Genomic DNA, 24,600 nt, shown 5'->3' with positions numbered 1-24,600 from the left:
TAATAGACAATAGTCATTCAACAGTTTCCTCGGTTTTCACGTGCTTTTATGCGTTTGTTGTGGGCGTTCTTGTACACACAAAGTGTTCGAGAAGAGAGACTAAATCTCGTGCTCTGTCCCCGCCTTTCCATTTAGTCGACGCTCGCGCAATGGAAGTGAGCAGTAACGTATATAATAATATCTGAGGTTTTACGTCCGAAAAAACCACGATATGATTATGAGAGACTCTGCAGTGGAGGGCTCCAGAAATTTTGACTACCTGGTGTTCTTTCACGCACATTTACATCGCTCAGAACACGGGCCTCAACCATTTCGCTTCCACCGAAATGCGACCGCTGCGGCCGGCACCGAACCCGCGACTTTCGGGTCAGCAGCCGAGCACCGCAACCACTGATCCACCGTGGCGGACGAGCAACAACCAAAACTTCCATAACAGACGCACCAGCCGTTCACCACCGTGGATTCTTAAGGTTTTTGATGCATTCCGATCACTCAACAAGAATATTCGTGGCTGCAATAGTAAAAATACCAACCATGAATGGGGTATAAAAATATGCAATACCCTGTCCATAATAGCAGATCACGCTTAGCGCGGAATTTTGTGGTTTTTGAAATCTGCCGAATTGTTTGTCCACGGGAGTTCATTTGTTATGTTCACTTTTCAACGCATAACTGCAGGGGCATGCGAGTTTTCCAAGGACCTGTGTGGCATGCAAAACTTAGACACGAGCGCGCGCTTTGGATGGAACTGGACGACTGGCGCAGACAGCAAGGGAAAGCAATTCTTCCCGAGACTTGGCTACGATTACCGCGCCGACAGCACATTCGCCGCGTACTCATTACTCAACAGCGGTAAGGAGTATTCTTACCATGCTCATAATTGCGCGTGGTGCCTATGAGGACCTTATTAAAACTTATACAGCGAGAGTTCGTGCATGGTTGTGAATGTTGTGCTGCATTTGGCAAAGGCAACTGGCGTTTCGTGCTGCTACGCGGAATATTGTCCATTAAGAGGAGTGTCATATACAGCATTTCAAACTGATGGAGGCTTGCGAAGCTCTATTACGAGCCTGTGTTTCTTTTTACGGATACATCGTAAAAGCGTGTATGTTATCAAGAGACGGCGCGTAAAGAAACTACTAATTTGGTGTTTTATGTATAATTAAATACTCAGTGGTATCATATAATTCGCCAATATTACCTCACCTGAACTCTTCCTTATTAGTGTTCGGCTAGTGAAGTCGTTAGATGAGTACAAATGTGAAATAGCGTTCCTGCATTTCTAGAAGTAACTACAAATTCAGGAATAAAATTGACAGACATGTGTACTGTGCTCACCTCTTGACCCGCGAGAATCAGAGGGCATAAAAGGCCGCGAATTTTTAGTCCCTACTGAGCGCTGGGACGCTTTACTACGTTCCCAAGGTCATTCGATCCCAAGGTCTCCCATGGTGATTCATCTCGTCGTAATGACCTTGAGACGCCGGAGCGCGATCCGCCGGGAAGCCAGATTCGAAGTCAAAGAGAAGCCAAAGGGTCCACCATTGATAACTACTTCACGGACCGTAAGACCGTCTTTGTCAGCATTCAAGAAACAAAAGGAGACGCGCCACCATATTTGCAATAAAGCATAACTTTAATGAAACATAGTGTGCATGCGCTTTGCAAAACCAAGCTAAACTTAATTTTAACATCTTCATAACTAGGTTTACAGTAGTTAAACCTTAGCAAATATTTTGTTCTCTCAGTGCCTGCTCGCATTAAGTGCTGTGACAAATTGAGACTCTAGATTCCCCTCTTCTTCCACACGTCGTAAACACCTAAAGAATCAAAATGAATATGGAGCTGGCTGCCTTCATATAGCGTCAACCTTCGTGCATATATGTTTATATTTTCAATGATTTTTGTTCACAATTATGGCTAATGATATCAACTTTTATGCAACTTTTATGATGTAGCATTCGCGAAATTTCAGATGCACCCCAGGGACGAGCAAACCCACTGATCACGCCGCGGCTGGGAAACATCGCTCCTTCCTGTGCGGTCATTTTTTACGTCTACCTTTCTGACCAACGTGAGTATAGAGTACTCTTCGCTTGAGGGAATATGCGCTTTTGAAACGTCCGTGCTCAGAAAATCTAATGCGGGACATGTAGCTCAAATCGTTTGCAGTGCTTCGCTTCTACTTCAGGACACATCCTTGTGCCCTATCAGAACGCCACACCAAAGGCAGAAAGAAGGCTTTCGAAGTTTAATGTTTGACGGAAGCCCGTCTGGTCGGCATGATACATGGTGAAGGTAAAAAATCACAGCATATCCACGGAGTGAATGATGATGAGTGGGCGAAGCTGCGGAGGTTCATCGGTAAACCGTGAATCTTCCGTGAATTCTGCCCAGTACATCATCACCGACGTGAGATCGGGCGCGTTTATACTAAAGGTTCGATGAGTTATGACGACTTGCAGCTCACTTTAATTTTACATGTACGCTGTGAATTTTCATTGTTTGGAAAACCATTGCTTTAGAAAACATCTGGCGTCTTTCGTTAAGCAGCTGGCGTCTTTTCGTTTTGCTTTAGAAACATCTGGCGTTCTTTCGTTTTGCTTTTACAAAACATCTGGCGTCTTTCGTTGGTTTATTTCATCAATCAACGGCGTTTTGAACAAAATTTTTATTGTTTAATCACGCACAGGAGAAATCTCACCAGGCACTACCTTGGAGGTAAACAATGGCTGCTAATGGGAATGAGAGACAGAAGAAGTCGGCTTTTAGCTAACACTTACACTTCTACTTCTACTAACGTTTCCTACTGGAACATGACAATGGCTGCTAATGGGGAATGAGAGACAGAAGAATTCGGCTTTTTGTTAACGCGCACGCTGCGAATTTTTTATTGTTCAACAACGCACAGGAAAAATCTCCCACCGGCACCACCTTGGAGGTCAAAGCGTAAGACTGGTTACGCACTACGACTACTACGACTACGACTACGAGGGACGAACGGGTGCCGCCTTGAGGAGCTTCGCCCCTAAAAACGCCGAGGCACTGCGCCGACCAAAGTGAAAATTAAAACACTCAGAAAAAGACGTTTCGGCTCCCACACGGGAGCCATTTTTAGGGGCGAAGATCCTTATAGCATCACCTGGTCGGTCGTCGCTCCATGCGGCGTGTCCCCACCGTTGCGTCTCTCGTATCATTCAATAGATGCCGCTGTCCTATAGAGATGCATGCAAACTGCAGTTGGGTGAAGTTATACTAGATGGCTCTGTCCCATAGAGACGTGTGCAATAGATTCCGTTTACTGCGACTGGCACCGCACCGCGCGGCCGTCAGAGAAGGCAGTCGGCGAGAGCCCAACCAGAAGCGAACGCTTTCTCGCGCACGCTAGCACGCAGCTGTGGGTGTTTTGTGACGCAGTCATGAACTGCTGCGTCGTCGGTTGTACCAACAGGTACACGTTGTGCCCTGCAGGAACGACGTTTCACCGTTTCTCAACTCGTCCTTGCTTTATTCGGCAGCGGCAGAAGTGTATCACGGCTGCTCGACGAAAAAAGTTGGCTTGGCTCCCTCTCCCTCTGCCGTCTCGCGTTCTGCGGTTTTGTTTTTCTTGTGCCGCTAGCATCAGTACATTTCAGCCATGACGGAACAAACTGGGAGCACTCTCGGCACTCGAAGATATGCAGTGCACATTTCGTTGGCGGTGTGCCGTCCAAGGATGTGTCATCCCCGTCGTACGTGCCAACGATATTTCATGAAGAGTATCGTAAGCGGTCCGTGCTTGCAAGAAAATAAGTTGATAGCGCTCATGTCGTCGTATGTATTTCTTCTACGTCCCGTGCTTTACGTTCGCGCTGTTCCTGCAGTCATGATTTTAGTGCTGGCGGAAGCGCAGTTGTTCAAGTAGAGATGCGCTAACTGGGAGTCGATCGTCTTCTCCCGAGATATTGAGGGACAAAAATGTGAGGTGGTCACGGCTCTTCGGAAAGATCCTAGGATTGAAGCAGAAAGACTACGGCTGGGGTAGCCCTATGGCGCTCGGAAGCTTCGAGAGGTTGTGGTCCCGAAAATGTTAAAATGGATAAAAAACAGTGGTAAACACAGGACACAGTGAGAGGAAACGACGGGACACTCACTGTGTCCTGTGTTTACCGCTGGTTTACTTTTATCGATTTTGACAATGTACCAACTAGCCCAGTCCAACGCCTTGGTACCAAAAATTTTTGCGAACCTCTGCGCTAGAGCGTAGCTGGGTTACACTAGAGTTTGCGCAAATTATAAGATCGTGGTGAGCTCGCGCAGACGAGACAGCCAAGTGCGCAAGCACTTTAGGTGGTTGATACTTGTAGTAAACAGCTGACCCTGTAATCATTAGGCGTTGATAAAACGAACAAAGAGTGCAGCATGTCGACAAATGTGCACACGGCACTAAAATCGAGGCTGTTTATTTTCATCCTAAATCTGACCGTCGTTGCAGTTTTCTGCGAACGCTGTTGCGACGGAAGTGCAATGTTTGTTTCGGAAAGAAGCATAAATAACGAAAGAGGTTGTAGCGCATGAGGGAGACTGATGGTGGCCGAAGTGAACGTGCCGTCGTCGACACCACATCACTTGAAGCGAAAGACGAAGCGGGGCCGATCGTAACACGTTTATTTCTCGCCTGCACCTCAAGCTCTTGGCATGAGCCGTGCGAGCGGCGAGGTAGAAACCATGATGATAAGCGATGATGATGCTCTAATAAGGTCTTTGCTACGCGCGACAATATCAAGCAAAATACTCGGTGGCTGCGAATCGACATGACACGAAGCCGCCAACAAATAACCACGCCGCCCGGCCACTCGCCGAAGTTTCCACGGCGAGTGGCCGTGGATAATTCTAAATGTACTGAGCATTTTGCAAGTACACGGGTAGTGGGCATGCACCAATAATTCTAAGCATGAAAGATTGACAGCTTGCCTCGATAGCTATGGAGTAAGCCTCTTGTGTGACGCACGCCTGACGCACACATTTAGTCGTCAGTACTGGCGACGCCATAGCAAAGCGTTCACTCATGCCAAAAAACGTGACCGCTCGCGTGCAGGTTTTCCCCTTTTTTAATGGCGGCATCGCGGAAGAACGATCCCAATACAATATCTTGAAATCTAGCTCGAAGCACTGACGCGCCAGCCACGGGTGCTTGCGCCGCCATAGCTGTCAAAGCACAGTTAGCACAGTTGTCCGCTAAGGCTCTCACAGTTGCACGCTCGCCGCACCGCAAGTGGCGCTCTCTATAGGTGTATATGTGTGCAAAAAGAAAAAAAAGAGGAAAAGAAGAAAAAGAAAGAAAAAGAAAGGAAAAGAGAAAAAAAGCAGCAGCACCCTGCACGCTAGATGGCGTGCAGTAATCAAAGCGGCGTATCGCTTTGATTACTGCTAGGCGAAACGACTGAACATTTCACGGTGTAACCATGATTGCTTCAGGAGCTTTGCCCAAGCTCTTCATCATTCACCCGTGGATATGCTGTAATTTTTTTTTTCATTTCACTTGTGAACAAGGCTCCCGTGTGGGAGCCGAAACGTCTTTTTCTGTGTTTTAATTTTCACTTTGGTCGGCGCAGTGGCTCGGGGTTTTTTACCTTCACCAAAGACGGCTTTCGTGCATGTAGCTCTTTAACTTGGCGGTACATAAGAACAACAGCATAATTTGTAGCCCGTCATCAAAGCATGTTGAATGCTACGAATACAATTCTTCCAAGGGAATACGCATCGTGGCTCTCAGAAGCCTATATTTAGGAAAATGCACAATTGATGATTCTTTTTACATTCAAACCATTTCTTAGCGAACCTTTGGCTCTTCGAGCGTTTCTATCTATCTATCTATCTATCTATCTATCTATCTATCTATCTATCTATCTATCTATCTATCTATCTATCTATCTATCTATCTATCTATCTATCTATCTATCTATCTATCTATCTATCTATCTATCTATCTATCTATCTATCTATCTATCTATCTATCTATCTATCTATCTATCTATCTATCTATCTATCTATCTAACCGCCTACGTCTGGGTGCTCTCATGATCGCCTCCTTAACTTGGTGTAGACCAAAATTGGCATGGGAGGCTAAGAGGATTTGACGAAAATGAATGTCGGGTTATGACATGAATAACGTGAAAATCCTGTCGCGTACGTCGTCAAAAACTGTCTTCCAGACAAGTGTGGCACACACGTGTTTACCACGGGCCGCGGTGTGCGTGTATGCGCCACAGGTGATTGACAGTTTATATCTACCTAGGAAGGCGAGAACGGACATGGGTGATTGAGAACCGACATCGGCAGCGTTGCCCCGACGAATGGAAAAAATAAGAATGAGGATCCCAGCGGGAATCAAACGCAAGCATTCTGGGTGACAATCAGATATTCTAACACAGAGCCACGCCAGGTCTATAAACTGGTTTGGAAAAAGCCTCTGCAGGCGTAATGTCGGTGCGACACCAATTGTGTTTTTGGTGCTCGCTATCTAATTTTACGAGAAAGCAATAAACACTACATATGTACTCCTACGCTACAGGCGTCATATCAGATTAATGTCTGTAGTTCCTTCCAGTCTTGGCTCCGCTTTTATAGCAGTATAATAAACATCACATTTGTATTGCTATGATTCAGCAAGCTATATAGAAGCATTGCTCTACCCCTGTGGAATACATTACGAAAATTACATGTGATAATCACATGATTACACCATAAAATACACTTAGTTTTGATAACAGTGACGTATGTACTCTAACGTGAGGGCTGACGTTACATCGCACCATAGGTTACCCTTTAAACGCCAGTGTTGCCGGCGTGCCTGGTAAGCCCGCGATGTGCACAAAGCTGCTACAATTACAAAAACACGTCGATCCACGAGGTAACTCTTGGCTCAAGCCATAAAGTACAGAATAGAAGCACTGGCTGACTGCTTCGCATGAAACCGATTCCCACAACGCGTGGGATCTGCCGAATTTTTTTTAAGCAGCTCGGCTTGCTCGCTACGCCTCTCGCGCTAATCAAGTATGCATTAAGCCTGAATGTTTTATACTTTTTCTGGTAGATTGCAACTCCCTGTGCTCTTGACGGCTTGTGCCCACTCATGTGACACTGAGTTAGCGTTTACAAGCACTATATCTCCCTGAACATTCGTTTTCTAATAGTATTCCTGACGGCATATAGTACTTGTGTGGTAAACCTGCCGGGGGACCACTGTGGAACACGTTCATTTCGTCTAAATGCGATTTTCCACAAGCCAGATGAATCGCGAGCAGACTACAACTCACCGGCACTATATCTTCCTGAAACTTCGTTTTCTAATAGTACTCCTGACAGCATATAATACTTACGTGGTAAACCTGCCGGGGACCACTGTGGAACGCGTTCATTTCGTCTAAATGCGATTTTCCACAAGTCAGATGAATCGCGTGCAGACTACAACTAACCGGCAAGACAAATGAATGCTTTCTCTCGCTGTCAGATTTATCTTTATTTTTCTTAATGTCCTTCGCTTGAATAAAGGCAGCTCCACATTTCCTAATTTTAGTGTTAAAAACATAACAAGGATGTTATTGACGATATTCACCACGCCTTAAAGGCTGGACATAAAGAAACAACGGAAACTTGGCAGTTTATTCCTTGCAGTCTATAATATGGCTACGATTGCGTCGCTTGCCTCATTTTGTTTTATTTACAAACTCGTTTTATTATGCATACAGTGGCACTCAATCATTTCACTTAATTGGGGGGCTCCCTTTCTGCTGCGCATTAAAGCAATGCTTTGAGTTTGTTTCGATTTATTATAGTGTAAAACGACATTTTTAATAAGTAGCAGAACTTAAGTGTTGCGAAAGACGGTCTATGGTGAATGTGGTTGACATTACCAGCACTCGGTATCCTGGCCTAGCGGCAAGTTACGGTTTAAGTAATTGCAATCTAAGTGTTTTTGTAAGTATTTTTGTAATCTCAGTTATGAACGCAAGTCATGGCCGCATGTACAAGTGGGCCTCCGTCAGCTTAGTCGCGAATAATTTGTCTTGAATCTTTCTTCACCGGTGAGGCGTGCTTGAATATTGATGAAATAGGTAAAATTAAATTCAACCAACATAAAACGGAATATTCTTATTGCGGTCACTAAAATGCATTATTTAATTTCATCATGGTCTTTTTTTCCTGTCACAGGTGAAGATGCCCAGCTCGCATTCGGTGTATACCCACCGTCGACTTCAACGCAAGGTCTAATTCTTCGCCACCGGCTCGCGGTGGTCACAGGAAAGCACATGGGAGGAAGATGGCTGCGCAGAGTTGTGAAAACAGGAAGGTGGAATGCCGGTGCCAGGGTGAGTAGTCTCCAATGTTGTTCCGTTGGCTTTGAACAAATATTGTTCGCGCTTTCTTACTACAGCGTGAAATACACTAAAGCGATGCAATTTCCGTGTGAATAATAGCTGGCACGTTAGCGAAATGTTTCAAATACGCAAATATTTGAATCCTTTTCTTTACAAGCAAACAGAGTGCTCTGCCACGAATGACGTGGGTTCAATCGCGGCCGCAAAGTCGCATTTCCACGGAGGCGAAATGCTGCAGGCTCGTGCACTTCAATTTATGTGCGCGTTAAAGAGTCGCAGGTGTTCAAAGTTTCCGGAGCCCTCTGCTACGGCGTGCCTCGTAATCTTAGCGTAGTTTTGGAATTTAAAACCGCGGCAATTATTAATAAACATAACACTGTGATATAGTGCCCTCATAAGACAGCCATGATTAAAGTGCTGGCTGCAATAATATCGAATTTACGATTACAAATGAAAGCAACCACGAGATATGGTTTCCGAGCAACGAATATTACATTTTTCGAGTTGCTGATTTCTTTCAGCATTGGACCAATGCTTGTTGTTTCGCAGTGCGAAGAATGCACAAAAAGAAAAAGCTTACGACTACATCCTTTAGCGTGATTGTTCACTCTGACACGCGCTGCGCATGACTAAATAACTCCTTCAAAATTCTGCTTCTGCCGTCTAATGCAGTTGCGCCGACCTGCAATGTCGATTTCCTAAGACAAACGACTGAAGATGGGGCAAAAAATGGAACGAGAATCGGGGCGAAATACCATGTTTGCATTGGTTTACACGCTTTAGCTGTGAAATCGGGGTGTGTGTTAAGTTGTCACAATACTTGGTCATATTTGAATTTCTACATTGAAAACCACATATCTTTCCTCCGTAAGTTTTGTGTTACGATTGCGTATATATATATATATATATATATATATATATATATATATATATATATATATATATATATATATATATATATATATATATATATGTCCAGTTATGAATTGGTACACGGGGTGCTTTACATATTAAAGAGCGTATAACCGAACCTCATTGCCGGTACTGAAAACATAGTTCGGTTTTTTTTAACAAAATTATTCATTTTATCATCAAGGCGTTTCTCTTTCATTTTCAGTTCTATTATGAGGCGAGCATTGTTGGTGTCAGCATCGACAGCACAACGTATTCCCACTGCTATCCCGTCACTCAAAATGAAACAGGTGAGTAAGTGCGGGCCGTAACGTATATCCTCCTGCTATGTTGAATAATGTTGTTTTCGCTTTTTCCTGTAGTTTCCTCTCAGACCACCTTCTGCACAAAAACTTTAGAGCTACAACGCCCTACCTCATGAAATGTCTCGCGTTGCGCAGAGAGAATTTTAGCATATTCAATATTTTGGCAGATGTGCTTGATTCACTGGAACGTATAACGAAACAAACGTTGCTTCAATGTATTGATTGTCCTGAAACAAGCAAAAATCACATTAAATAACCAAAAGGCTAGCACAAAAGGCTAGCCATCATATATTGCTGCTGTAACATCAATATATGATGTAGCTTTGCTTTACACGGCGTATGGATTTGAAGAGGAAGCAGGGACATGTTTCCTTTAAGAGAAGATACTAATGCGATGAATGTGTGCAAGCATAATATATGGGCGAATGCAACGTCATACTATGCGTACTTGAATACCTGCCTATTTGAAAGGTAATATAAATATTAGAGTATTTGAATGCAATGTGCGTAATTCAGTAATATTGTACTTTGTATATACTTTTTACCGCAGTGGAGGATACCCGCTCCATCACGTGTGACTTCTCCAAACCGCTTGACTGTGGATGGTTTCCCGAGGCCTCGCCAAACAACATCGATTGGGTGCTCTATTCCGGTAACTCGGGAAAGCTGAACATCAAGTGGCAACCCCAAGATAGCGCATCGGACAATGGTTGGTTGCCTGTAGTATAACTTCAGTCATTTCAAAGAAGTTGCTATTTGAAATGCCGCACGTTCATACAATTAGTTTGCGGGGATTCCATGAGGCTCACTTGTGCTCAACAGTGTCATTCACGCTTTACCAAGGAACTCTCTGAAAAAATAGCGCTGTGCGCTTTATAAAGTCTGTTGTTCCTTGTGCTTCTAAGTGTTCAGCCTAATAGTCCTGCATATTTTCCACCCTTTGGTCAGCCTTTGTTTGAGAACATCAAAGTACCCGTTGAGGCATAAATATCGTCGTGGCAAAGCTCTTGGTGTTGCAAGTGAAGCAACTCTGCCAATGACGGAGCCTAGGTAAACGCTGCGGCGTAATTGTCACTCTACGTACAGCTGTTTGTAATACACATGGGATCTCGGTGAAAGCGAGTGAAACAATTGGCTATGAAACCGGCAACAGCACTCTCTTTTTCCTGCTATATGCTCCGTTGTCATGGTGATGATTGTCTGCTTAGAATGTGAAGCAGTGATGCCGTAAAACAGTGTAGTAAAATCGTGATTCGAAACGAGCGTGGCAAAGGAAAACCATGTAAGTAGGAATATCTTGATACAGGTGCCTATATGTACGCACATAACACGGAATCTACAAGAAAGGTTGCTCGTCTTCTGTCCGTCCGGATGAACTCAACTTCTGACGAGGGCCGCTGTTTCACGTTCTGGTAAGATCGTTAAGCTATATCTAACCTCTCTGACGTGCCATTTACAAAGCGATGTCACACTTGTTGTAAACAGCTATATTAAGTATTTGAGCCACAGCCGGGCTCTTTCCTTGGTTCCCTCAGAAAAATGCTCCCTGACATGGTAATCACTGATGCCGCCGATAAGAACATCTCTTTTAATAGCGAAGCTGTTCAGCAAATCGTTGCTTGTGAGTCGATAGCAGAAAGCTATCACCATCTTAACGGGTATGTGCCACTGTGCGGATACCTAAAACGAGTACAGAGAGAGGGAAAGAAAGAGAGAGAGAGAGAGAAACAAACTGAGAGCCAGAAAGAAATACATAAATAAAGAAAAAAATTTTTGCCGGAAAAAGATTTTCCACGAGGCGGGATTCGAACCCGCGTACTGTCGATCCGAAGGCGAGCGTCCTAACCACTCGTCTATCGAGGCACTTTTTTTTTCTTTCATGGTATTTATGACACTTAGTATTACAGTGCACAATAATAGCACAAATAAAGCAAGCAAAAGTACAATCCCATAGCGACAATATGCGCTCAAGCGTTACTAAGTGCACACTCGATGGCTAACACAACGTGCAGTAAAACGGTGAGAGTTCTTCACATCGTGTTATACTGGAAAGGTGGTGAGGCCGAGCACCTCACCAAGAGGGGGTACCAGTCCGGTCTAAAGTCCAGGTCGTCATAAATGTCCTTTAGCTGAATAGTCATGGCGAATGAAGGCGAATGAAGTGCATGCTTGAAGAAATGGTGGGTTCTGCGTTACGGTCCTGCATACGTGTCTTCCATAAGCTATGCATACCCATGAGGAAAAACATATCATATGGCACTTCATCAAGCGATGTTGGTATAAGATAACGTATGGTGTGAGAATTGACGACAAAACTTTTCTTCAGTGCTCTCTGAAGGACATCCCAGAACAGAATAGCGTCTTTGCCGCTAATAAAGCAATGTTCTATTGTTTCCGGCACATCACATAGACGGCAGTTAACAGAAGAGACAAAAATACCTTTTCTTTTCAACCATGTGCTTACCGGAAGTGTTTCAGAGTGGAGTTTATAGAAAAATGTTTTTGAATTAGGAAGAATATACATTTTGCGCACACGTTTCAACACATCGTGGCCTGAAAGATCGGAGTACAATGAACGGTACAACGGAGGCGTGAAGAGCATAGTTAGTAAATCCTTATATAGTACCTTGCGCAAGAATGTGTATAGGTATTCCATGGAAAAGCGAGCTTTAATCGAGGCACGCTAGCAGAGCATAGCATAGTCTTGTATAATAAAGTGTAGGAAGGGGTGGGAAAGGGAAGTGAGCGTGAGGAGGAAAGATGTGATGGTGAGGAGGAGGGAAAGGAGGAGGGGAGAGAGTAAAACGTAGCGCAGAAAGAATACGAAAGAGAGAAATAGAGAGAAAGAAATAGAGAAAGCAAAATGAAGAGAGACAGAGAGAACATCAACGAAAGAGATAAAAAAGAATGGAAAGTAAGAGGAAGCAAGCATCACGTCGTCTAGCGACCAGATGCCGCACTACCTGGCCTAGCCGCACATGTGAAGTAGCTAAGCGACGTCCACCGACGGAGACATCACGCTCAGCCTCCGCTCTGGCTGCGTACTTCCGAGGAGGAAGCCGCTCATTTCGAAGCTAGACGTGTCGGTCATCGGGCAGTACTAGTGGCGACGGTCCGTGCTTCGCTGTGCCAAACTTTGCGCGACCTAGTGCAAACTGCCCACAATTTTTTTCATAACATATAACACGCGAAACATGTAACCACAAGACGCTAGCCGTGTGGCTAGGTTAATGCATTCGGCTAAAACCATACATATGCAGGAAATTGCATTCTATAAGCAAATGACACTGGGAGTCCACATCTCGATGATCAAAAGCAATAGTTCTTCACTACTGTCTGATTTTTGTTATGCATGGACACTTTGGAGCCTATGCAGGTCTCCTTACACATTGCTTATTATAGGTTTTATACGACACAAACCTACTGAGGTTATCAGAAACAAATCTGGTGTCTTATCTCGCAAAAATGAAATCTACAACAGTAGAGTCATGACTCTCAAAAGTAAAAAAAATCACGTTTTATTTTTTACTTTCAAGGCAACCCCTTCATCTCTTCAACATATACTTTTGTGGCTTATACATGAACATGAACCGACTAGCCCAGCAAAGTGTACTTCTAGACAACCCCTTCAAATTGAGCATTCGAAAGCAGTATTTTAGGCTAGTCATCGCTGGTCATTTCTGAGTATCTGCAATGTTTGTATCGTTTTTATTTTATCTTTTGAACAGGAAAACATTTTTATCTGCCCCCCCCCCCCCTCCCTGTATTGCAGGTACAACATGTGGCATCCAAACAGCGGACAGCTGAACCTTTTACAGCGCGTGGACAACGTTTCGACAAGCATTTTATGGACGCGGTCTGGACCGCAAGGCAAGGCTTGGCAGAAGGGCCAGGTGCAAGTACAATCCGAGGACCAGCACAGAGTATGTATCAGCTGTGGTATACCATCGCGCTTTTCTGTACCAAAAGCTTTAGGTTCAACATATCTTACGCTGTTCTGTAAAAAGAGACATTTGACATTTTTGGTTACATTCCTCCACTGTGTTACACACACACGCACGCACGCACGCACGCACGCGCGCGCACGCACGCACGCACGCGCGCGCACGCACGCACGCACGCACGCACACGCACACACACACACACACACACACACACACACAAACACACACAAACACACACACACACACACACACACACACACAATGGGCTTTGCATTCTCTTCAAGATAACACCAAACGGTAACCAAAAGCACATAGCAACATAAGCCCCTTTGAAGCGAACACAGTTTTACTACATAGACTGATATAGCTGAAACTGAGTTTCATACTGTAACAGCAATTTTTGTATATGCTGTAAAAACCAAAACATCTGTTTTCAAAAATTCTCTTCAGAGGCCGGTAGAGTGAGCACTCACCGGAGAAACTGTTGCGGAAAAGCCGTAGCGTACACACTTCGAAGAATCAGAACCTACCATGTTCGTGTTGAATGCTTCAAACGAAAAAGCAGTCTTTTAGTTATCCATTTTTTTATTGGTTTACTCTGTTTTCACAAAAAAGCATTGACTGCAGCCAAGTAAGGTGATGGAAAAGGGCAATATCCATTACTCAGGCATGCAAAATAGGCTATCCAATATTTTATTGTCCTAATTATCCCAGTTCTTCACTTTTAATTCTTGCGATTTGTTAAGTCTAAGTTTTGTAAATTGGAGTTTATGTGAACATATATAATTTCGTTGATAGACGATAGATGGTAGTATAACATTGTTATATATTCATTTGATACACACTTGGGGTGGAAGAGTAAATAAAAATATATCAATATGTTTGTGGAGCTGAACGCGGAATCTAAGGAGTAGGGTCTACTGGAGCTAGAACGGCAATATCAATTCTCTGGAAACTGTCAAGAGACACGAGACTACTAGACTGCAAAACAAACCTCTATAGGCATCCCAGTGGACGTATTCATTCTTCATTGAGCAGAATCGCGAGAAAATATCTTACGGCCCACATTGTTTCTTTTTTTCTTGCAGTTCATTTTTGAAGCTGTCTTGCCAGGACATATTCCCGGAATTATCGCAATTGACCACTTCGTGCTCAAGGACGGCTATTGTGAAAGCAGCGACGGTAAGTATGATCTATTTTTAATAAATAGGAGCTCACTAACGCATAGGAAAGCATTTCACGAATGGAAAGGCGTAGAAACGATAGGAATACTGAAAATCTGTCTTAAAGAAATGAAGCTGAGAACGAGCCTGTAGTAGACTCCGAGTACGAACCAGAGCAACAGTTTCAGAAGACGAAGTACGATTAGCTAAACGGCAAATACCTGTCAATATATCAAGTGTGCCAGACAAGATCGCTGTAGAATTCGTGAAGGCATGCGAATTCGGCTGAATTGCAGTCACCGTTAAACTGTCTCAGTAAATATGGAAGACAGCTGAACGGCCAGTAGACAAGAGCAGATATTTGTTTTCTTCGCGGCCAAAAAAAAAAAAACGTGCGAGAATGTTTAGGCTATAGACCTGATGATCGTCTTAGAGTCTCACATCAGTAAACTACTCCTGAAAGCATTGCAGAGAATGCTAGAACAATGTAGTGGTCACTCAGTGTTTTCAGCTTCATGCATACAGCTATATTTTGTGCATTTTGACCTACACTTATGGCAGTCCATCTCGGTGGTATAGTGCCCGGCTACTGACCCGAAAGCCGATGTTTCGATCGCGGCCGCGGCGGTCGCATTGCGATGGAGGTGAAATGTTAGAAGCTAGCGTTTAGTGGACGTTGGAGAACAGCAGATGGTGTTATTGGTGTTAAACACAGATATTATTATTATTATTATTATTATTATTATTATTATTATTATTATTATTATTATTATTATTGCCGACGAAATCGCTCTGATCTCTTATTTCTTTACAAGCTAGTCCACGGTATCATATCCTGCCCTGTACTTCTCAATTGTGTAAATTTTCGAATTCCGCCTAAGTTAACCAGAGAGAACAGACCGTTTCATGTACCCGCCTGCTTCTTCCAACACTCTGCCGTTCACAGAATACAAAGTCTCTATAATGTTAATTTTCTTGATCTTGACGTTTTTCATAGCCCACAATCATTGTTTTTATCCGAGCTTTGCACTGTTTTGACATAGTGTGGCACAATGTACAAAGTCTTCCCTTCTCAGTCTTTCCACATAGTTGTATATATGCAATCTAATTTTCTATGCCCCGTCAATATTTTTCGTGTTGTCTCATTTTACTCCTCCCCTTTTGTGTTCATTTCTCTTTGTCTACGTGTTTTTGCTCTTTTTATTTCTGAAAACTGTCTGTATTGTATTGTTTATTTTTATTGTTTTTTTTTTTTTTGCGTGCGCCAGCACAAAGACCTTACGGTTGTTCCTGGGCACGTTAAATAAATCATTGATTGATTGAATGATTGATTGATTGATTGATTAATTGATTGATTGATTGATTGATTGATTGATTGATTGATTGATTGATTGATTGATTGATTGATTGATTATAGTTAAGATATACACTTATGGCATTTTAGCAATGATACCCTTGAGCAGTGTCCCATGTATTCTTATACATAGTTTGCTTTTACAGCTCTTCATTCATTATAGGGCTGCTGCTTTAGCTTGCACATGGGCTAGATCGCATGATCAATGATTTTTATAATGTTTATGGTGTCTGTGTGACATTAGCTGGTGCATGCTACTTGCTTTCCGTGCACTTTGCATCTTTAAAACGGTGCAGCGGTGATGTCGCATATCTATACACGTCTTAAACCTAAGAATGAATACAAGCTCCGCACCCAGAACTGCGGCGCTTCTGGCATTAATCTGCGCAAGGTAGTCGTGCTAGGTGGCTTCCGTTCTAACCGGGAGTACGTTTCTCTACTAATGCAAACACTACGCATATTAGGAATTAAAACTTCGTTGTCGCTACTTAAAATACTACGCTTGGAAAAGCAGTGATCTTGGTATCTTTGCTGAGATTGGCCAGCAAGTTCAAGTTTTTGAGCTACCAGCGACACGAACATATGTCTAAACGGAAAAGTCACTTGCCTGACACACGTGAAAGGTGCTGGACGTCATCGGAATGTGGATATGCAATAGTTTGGGGCATCTATGGAAATTTTTTCTGTGTGCGACAGCGACAGCTATGGCCGGAGCTTACATTTATTCATAGATTGTAACCTACTATGGAGTTGTAAATTTAATGCTCCTATCCTTGTGCATACCCATGCTTCTGGCTCATTAGCACATGTGACTGCTTTCATCACTTCTCGCCAGTATGCACGTTCGAGTCTGGAAGGTGTGGCTGGCAGATGCACGACTGGGAAGTCACGAAGGGGACCAGCGCGATGTTGCCTGCTTCAGATCACAGCAACAAGGCGCCATTGGGTGAGACATTTTTTCGGTGCTTCGTAGGCATAAAAATCGGCAGATCCCACGCGGTGTGGGAATCGATGTAATGCGAAGCAGCCAGCATAGAGCTGCATACATCGTCTTGTTTGTCACTGAGGCTAATGAAGTCATTCATGTCGTAACATCTAGTTCGCTATACATCGCGAGATTGTCATACATGCATGCGTGTAAAATCTGGTATATTCCACGCTAATGAAACATCTATTCTGCTACATATATACGATGCGTGACCTGCTATTTATGTTAGTCACGTACTCCTGTCATGCCAAACCAATTTAAGTATATATCTAATTAACAAAATGGCCGCGAGTGCACCATGAGCGTGGCGCCTAAATTATGCCCTAGATGACGCGCATTTCATGATTTGCGTGTTACCAACTGTTATTTATGTTCGTCACACAGTCACGTTGCGCAATAACAATTTTGATGTATATCAAGCTAGCGAAACGGCCGCCAGACACCAAGATCGTGGCACGTAAGTCATGCTGCACATGACATGCGTGTCATGATTTTCATATTAACTCCTGTTATTTATGTTCGTCACACGGTCACGTCACGAGGTACCATTTTTGGTGTATATAAAGCTAGCGAAACGGCCACCAGCGCACCATGAGCGTGGCACGTAATCATGCTGTACATGACATGTGTGTCATGATTTACATTATAACTCCTGTTATTTATGTTCGTCACACAGTCACGTCGCGAGATACAAATTTTGGTGTATATCAATCTAGCGAAACGGCCGCCAGCGCACCATGAGCATGGCACGTAAGTCATGCTGTGCATGACATGCGTGTTGTGGCGACACAGTGCGCACAAACCGGCGCAGCCTCCGCCTCGTCACTACCTAGGCCGGCGTGACACGGCTGCATGCTACGCCACGCCTCAGATAAGGGACAGCGTCACCGGAAGCTTACGTCACCGACGGTGGCTATAAAACCAAGCTGCCAAGCTCGGAAGAGATCATTCCTTCGCTACCCGACTGAGCGCAGCGTCGGTATGCTCGCCCCGCTGCTGCTACTCCGTTAATAAACAGTTGTTACGTTTTATGTTGGGATGCGTCCTTCCATCGACACGGCATCCCACAGTGTCATGATTTTCATGTTACCACCTGTTATTTGTGTTCGTCACACAGTCACGTCACGCAATACCGATTTCAGTGTATATCCAGCTAGCGAAACGGCCGCCAGCGCACCATGAGTGTGGCACGTAAGTCATGCTGTACAGGACATGTGTGTCATGATTTGCACGTTAGAAACTGTCACTTATGTTCGTCATGTTATGCCATACCAATTTTGGTGTACATACTATTAACGAAACGGCCAGGAGAGCACAAACTCGTAGGCGGCTAGATAGATAGATAGATACGCTCAAAGTCGCAGAAGTTCGCTAAGAAATGCTTCGCATTTAAAATACCTTCTTTTTCAGTGTATTACGCTTAACCGAACATCAATAATACGTAATAAAGGTCTCCCGAACTCCTTTGCGATAAATATATACGTTTTCGGCATTACTTACATAAAATGGTGTAGATGACAACACTATCCTACTCGCCCAACTCAGCCTGTCAGATGTTCTAAACTATCAGAATGGTTTCCTCATTAATAACGTTGCTAAATAACAGAAGCAATGTGTGGGAGCGGGCTAGTTGGTATTCCATAATGTTAAAGCTTTAGCGCAAAAAGTACACAGCGGAGAAGGAAACGAGAAGGACAAGCGCTTGTCCTCGTGGTTTGCTTGTCCGCTGTGTACTTTTTGCGCAAAAGTTTTAATAATATTAAGCAACAGAATCGTTCAGAACAATCAATATGAAATTCTCTCGATAAGCACACTGATTTTATGCTAAGAGATTTTAATCGTAAAAATGAGGGTATCGCTTTACTATTTTAGGTCGATGATTCGAGAATGCTTATTGTTGCTGTTGCTTCTGAAAGAAGACCTTCATTTGTTATTGGCATGTTTATTACTAATATGTACATCTTGAACTCATCTTGAGTTCAGACATGGGGATTCGTTTCCTTCTCGTTTCGTTTTCTTCCGTGTGCGCTGTGGTACATACAAGTGAGTGCAAAGTAGGCTGTTAACATCTTTGTTAATAATGTGCACACTCTCAGGGAGTTTCGCTCTGGCCACGTCTTCCGGTGGCCGCTTGGTGAGTCCACCTGGCTTCCACAAGTCCTCACAACACAAGTGCCTCCGATTCTGGTTCTTCATCGCCGGACGAACAGCTGAATCACTTAATGTAACTAGCGTAATCGAAGACCAGCGAGAGGAGTCACTCTGGTACGCAACCAAGGCACACGCTCCTTCAGATCAGTGGTACTCCGCCGCCGTCGACATCACCAGCCTCCAAGGAGACGCCACGGTGAGTGGCAGGTTTGTTCTCTCACTGGCGTAATTCATGAGATCATGTGCAGCAAAATGTCCATTTAACCAGCGCAATGGGGAGCTGAGGCGAAAGCGTATGCTTTCATCTGACGCTCATTAAAATTTTAGGACGTTCTCATTTGATTGTAACCAGCTGCTAACTGCAACCATTTGCAAGTGGAATCAAGTGGGGCCAGTAGAGTTGTAACTGGGACCAGCTGCTAAGTGGAACCAGTTGCAACTGGAATCAATTCGGACCAGTTGAGTTGTAACTGGGACCAGCTGCTAACTGGAACCAGTTGCAACTGGAATCAACTGGGACCAGTCGAGTTGTAACTGGGACCAGACGCTAACTGGAACCAGTTGCAATTGGAATCAACTGGGACCAGTTATTTCCCAACTGGGACCATTCGATCCCACTTTATACCAGTTGAAACCAGTTGGATTCCTACTTACACATTTCCACCTGGGTTGTTCCTCGTCTTCCCTGCTCCCGCTCACCCTGATGCTTTGTGCACCTCACGCGCTCTTCCATCATACTTCCGAGATCGGCCCACCTTTGGCTAAGTGACGATGTCATGGGATCGCTTGATCAAATGAAGTTATGATATGACTTTACAAATTTTGAAGCTCTACATCAGCATGAAGACGTCCCAGTGTGACGACACTGAGGCAGGCTTGCGTAGTAATTTCGGTATCGTTTGGATTGTAAACGCCGGATGCCTGATTCTTCGACTCATGAGATTCCGCATTCACAAGGAATCCGTTCGGCGCCGCGGAGTCTCGCTGTTAATATAATGATAAATTTGTCATTATGGGCTCAATTGTACGAAATCGTATTTTTGAAACAGATCATATGCAGGTTCTTTGTCGATTTCGCAGGGGTAAATGCTTTGTTTCATACTTTGTTGGCAACGCCAAGGCAGCGAAGCGAAATATAGTTTGAACTCGATCTAACGAAACCCACTTATGCGAAGTTTCCGATCTAATGAAGAAATTTCCATTCCCTGCCATGTATCCGTAGGGTTCAATGTTGCCGTCAATCCTAATTAATGACACTAACTTGTTACCAAACCCGATTTAAAGAAGTTTCTCCTGACACAATTGAGCAAAAAAGCGATGATTTTCTTCGAATTTTGAGACAGACGGTTTTTTTTTCGAGCGTGCAACCTAACACTAGCGCGTTAAAACACCGCGGGCGTCCTAGTCACGGCCCTACGTTTGGTGAGGCTGAACGCCGCACCCACGCATTGAACAACGAACCCGCCCGTCGATGGCACCCTTACGCACTGGATGGTACTAAGAGCGGCCGCGATTGCTTTCATTATTTCATCTTATGCGACAGATAGCACTGATGGTCTCTACGCAGCATTCTCGCTCGGCCTGCTGCACAATTACTACATTCATTCTCCGCGTTTTTGCACATCGGCAGGCGGTCACACGTGACCGTCCACCTGTCCTGCGTCGCCCTCACATGGAGCCCTGCGTGCCCAGGCTACACGGTAGGCTCCATATGTGGGCTGCGGTTGAGACTATTTGCAAACATTTCAGGCGCGCAGGTGAGGCGGCATAAAGAATGCCGCATTAGCTTTTCGGAGCCGCTACGTAAGAATTTTGTTTCGAAGACCGGCAAAATTTCTTTTTCGGTCTTACTAACTTCCCGATATAACTAAAACATTCAAGCGCGATCATCACTTCGTTAAATCGAGTTTCAAGTGTAAACAGATAGAGTGATACTTTCTCTAGAATAGCATACAATATATAAGAAATGATAGATAGCGAACCATATTTCAGCGAATGAAGTGTACTTAGGCTGTCTAATAACGCGCGAAGTATGGCAATGAATGAAATAACTTTATTGAGAGCCCGGCGAAGGTTAATTCCGCGCGGGCCTGAGCTCCGGCCTAGGCATCAGCCTTAAGTACCTGGGCTCGCGTGACTTCCTTGTCTTACTGGGCGGCCCAGAATTTGTCTTCTCATGAGGAGCTGTGCAGAGCCGCCTTCCAGCGCTTCCAGCAATTCGAGACTGCCTACTCGTCGTTTCTGTGTGCTCCATTGTCTAAATTCAAGCATTCCCGTACTACATGTCTGTCATGAGTAAAGGGGCACGGGGCGCGTGCCGTATGGCGGAATGCGTCGATGGTGTGCCGGGAATGGAAAAGTACCCGATGGTGTGCACCCCCACCACGTCCACGCACGCCATTGGCCGGAGAAAGGCGCGTGCCACGCGACCCGAACTGAGGTGCGGAACCCCAGACGAAGAGAGAGTCATTGTTCGGTGGAGTTGGCCAAGAGGAAGTGGTGCAAGCCAGCGTCGCGCCCGCGACGGGAACAGCAGAGCCGAGTTCTGGAGGCAGCGTGTCGTATGTCCCGGGAGGGTGGCCGTTGACCTCGGTGTCTACCGAGCGAGGCGTCCTGGGCTTGCGGCAGCCTCATTACGCAGTTTTCATGTCCTCTGCGGCTCTATCCCAGCTCGACGAGATGGCAACCCACCGACAATCACGGAGCCATGTCGGTAGTTGGACCCCGTGGCACTCAGGAGAGGCCGACAGTTAGGCCTAGCTGGGAGGGACCGGTGTTCTCGACGGAGAACGAGGCGTCGGCAAAGAAGATGATCAGCGAGGCGTCTGATCATCGACGACGGCCCTGAGACATCGACAGCAGCTTCGACGACGGGACAGAGCGTCGACTTGGGCAACGAACAGTCAGCGGACTCCACGAACGTTCGATTCGTAGCGCGACTGACCCAGAGGCCTCAGTGGCCAGACTTTCATGTCAGGAGGAGCTAAGCATAGCTCGAATGTTGTGTAATGTTAGTGAGTGCGCAATAACTTTGGGTTTCTGCATTGTTACCTTTTGTTGTAAATTTTGAGTGCGTGTTTCTTTTTTGGTTTTTCGTGGTGTGTGACATAATAGTGGATTTGCAGTGCCACCACGGTGTCTCCCGACTCTCTCTCTCCCCCAACTCCACTCCGCATTGCAAGCGCTCCCGAGATAACGTGACAATGTCCCACGTTTGCCCTGACAAGACGACTTATAATTATCCGTCGAATACTGGCTAACAGAGACGAAATATTACTGGAGTTGAGTAAAGTGTGTGGTGGCAGTTGTCTCTATGCAACTGCCTGCTTCTTACGTGGTGTTTAGGTATATAAGGGATTTTTTTATGGAAGCGTTATACTGTAAGCGTGCACATAAAGGAACATAGAGTATATAGATCATATAGAACAAATAATTAAAACATATCTTCCGACAAAAAATTAAGGAGAACTACAAGACTAACGCAGGTTCGGTCCCTGCCGGCGGCGTTATCTTTTAGTCCACTTACGTTCTTCAAATTTGCATCCTAATTACTACGAATAAGATGGCCTATACTTTCCTTGGCTTCATTGTCTGTTAGTTATCCTTAATATTGTATCTAACAAAGAAAAACGAGCCCTTAAAAGTAATCTTATTTCCTTCACATAAAAAATGACAGAAATTACGTACGTTAAATTGGTGTCTCTTCATGGGCATCTGCAGTTTTCAGTCATGCGTAGTGCTGTATATTAACTGGCACGAACGCGAGCAATGTGAAAAGTACCTCTAGCCTTCGTCGCGTAAAGAAGCGTAGAGAAGCTGACGAATCATGCTGAGATGTGTTTCCATATTCCAAGTTCATATAGGGTATATCTCACTTATACCGATTTCCAAGGCACAGGCTTGTCTATATTCTTTAGTATGTACTACCGTTATTATTTGTGCCTTATCTGCTGTGCAGCTCGCCTTCGAAGGAACCACTTCTGGTGACCCTGGAACAGCTGTCGCCGTGGACGACATCAGCTTAGGCGAGAAGGGCTGTCCTCCACCTGGCAGCTGCTCTTTTGAAGAGGACATGTGCAACTGGCAGAACATCGAAGGTCGCAAATACGCGTCATGGTACAGGAACCAAGGACCAACTCCCATGTCCCGCGACGGCCTCAACACGGACCACACGCTCGGAACTGATGAAGGTCAGGACTTTAGTGTCAGTTTTCAGCACTCTTAGCCTACAGAGCATCCACTGTTACACCCACGGGCCTAGCCCGGAAGCCTCAAAAAATCTTTTAGAGGCGCTTTTCCTTTTGCGCCATAAAACTCGACATGGCCATCGATAAAGCTTTGTTGCTTCAGAATTGGGACGGCGACCAGTTTACTTCCTTTCAGAGTATTTCTTAAAGTGCCCATCACCAGTCTTGTTGTTGTAATCGAAGAAATATTTCGCCCAGATAACGCGGTGATGTTCGTGTCTGGAAGATATGAAACAGGTACACGATGTGGCTCCAATTAAAAACAAGAGGCAACGCGCCCATCTTTTCTAGCAGGCGGCCCTTAAAACGCGATATCCTCGAAATTAATACGTAGAAAAGTAATGTTCAGCAGTCTGGGGAGGGAAAAACGTTTTTGCGATCGGTATAAAGTGGTAAAGGTACGATAGAATCTTAATGAAATTCAACATATAATGAAGCCACGAAACTATGGGGGAGGTTAACTGTACTGTTTCAACTGTATTGTACCAGTTAAGATGAAAATATTAAGAAAGTAAAGTGGATGAAGAGTCAACTTGCCGCCGGCACGGACCGAACCTGCAACCTTCGGATAACGCGCCCTACGCTCTACCAATTGAGCTACGGTGGCGGTCGTTCCCTTGTCCACTTCACCGGGTATATATGTGCATGCAGCCTGGGAATATTAGTCAGCGCCACTAGTAGCCATGACGGCGAGTGCGGAGTGTGGAACACTCTTTTGCCAGCTGGCGTCATGTAGCACGTGATCATTTTTTTGCCGAGCGCACAGCTGACCAATAAGCCCTCGTTTACTACCTGAAAGTATCAAGTCTGCCGGAACGAGACCCTCGCTGTGAATGAACGAAAGAGGGAATTTTAAGGGCGCGTTTGCTTGTTTGATACAAAGTTATTAAAAACCCAGAGATAATGAAGCCAATGAAAGTATAGGGGACGTTAATTGTACTGTTTTAACTGTATCGTAGTAATTATGATATAAACGCTAGGAAAGTATAGCGGACGAAAAAACAACTTGCCGCTGGCAACGAACGAACTTGCAACCTTCAGATAGCGTGCCGAAGTTTGCAAGAAAAAAAATTGGCCGCGTATCTGCGTGCTTCGCTGCAAATGTCGTCTAAAGACGATAGAAGAGGCGCTGCGTGAGATATGAACGCCATCTGGCAATACGTAGGGAAACGTGAA

General features: G+C 44.7%; 1 protein-coding gene across 1 annotated transcript in view; it reads left to right on the top strand.

The window, feature by feature from the left end:
* Positions 1-10,888: 10,888 nt before the first annotated feature.
* LOC119381979 (MAM and LDL-receptor class A domain-containing protein 1) overlaps positions 10,889-24,600 on the top strand; it is a 44,825-nt gene continuing 31,113 nt past the window's right edge. The window contains exons 1-6 of the mRNA XM_049412962.1: positions 10,889-10,989; positions 13,350-13,500; positions 14,610-14,703; positions 16,874-16,984; positions 19,123-19,373; positions 23,136-23,367. Of these exons, the coding sequence (XP_049268919.1) occupies positions 10,892-10,989; positions 13,350-13,500; positions 14,610-14,703; positions 16,874-16,984; positions 19,123-19,373; positions 23,136-23,367 (937 nt within the window). The 5' untranslated portion in view covers positions 10,889-10,891. The remainder of the gene's footprint in view (positions 10,990-13,349; positions 13,501-14,609; positions 14,704-16,873; positions 16,985-19,122; positions 19,374-23,135; positions 23,368-24,600) is intronic.

The sequence above is a fragment of the Rhipicephalus sanguineus genome, chromosome 2 (assembly GCF_013339695.2).
Source record: "Rhipicephalus sanguineus isolate Rsan-2018 chromosome 2, BIME_Rsan_1.4, whole genome shotgun sequence".
Taxonomy (NCBI): domain Eukaryota; kingdom Metazoa; phylum Arthropoda; class Arachnida; order Ixodida; family Ixodidae; genus Rhipicephalus; species Rhipicephalus sanguineus.
The sequence above is the reverse complement of the archived record's forward strand: the minus strand, read 5'-3'. Positions and strand labels throughout refer to the sequence as shown.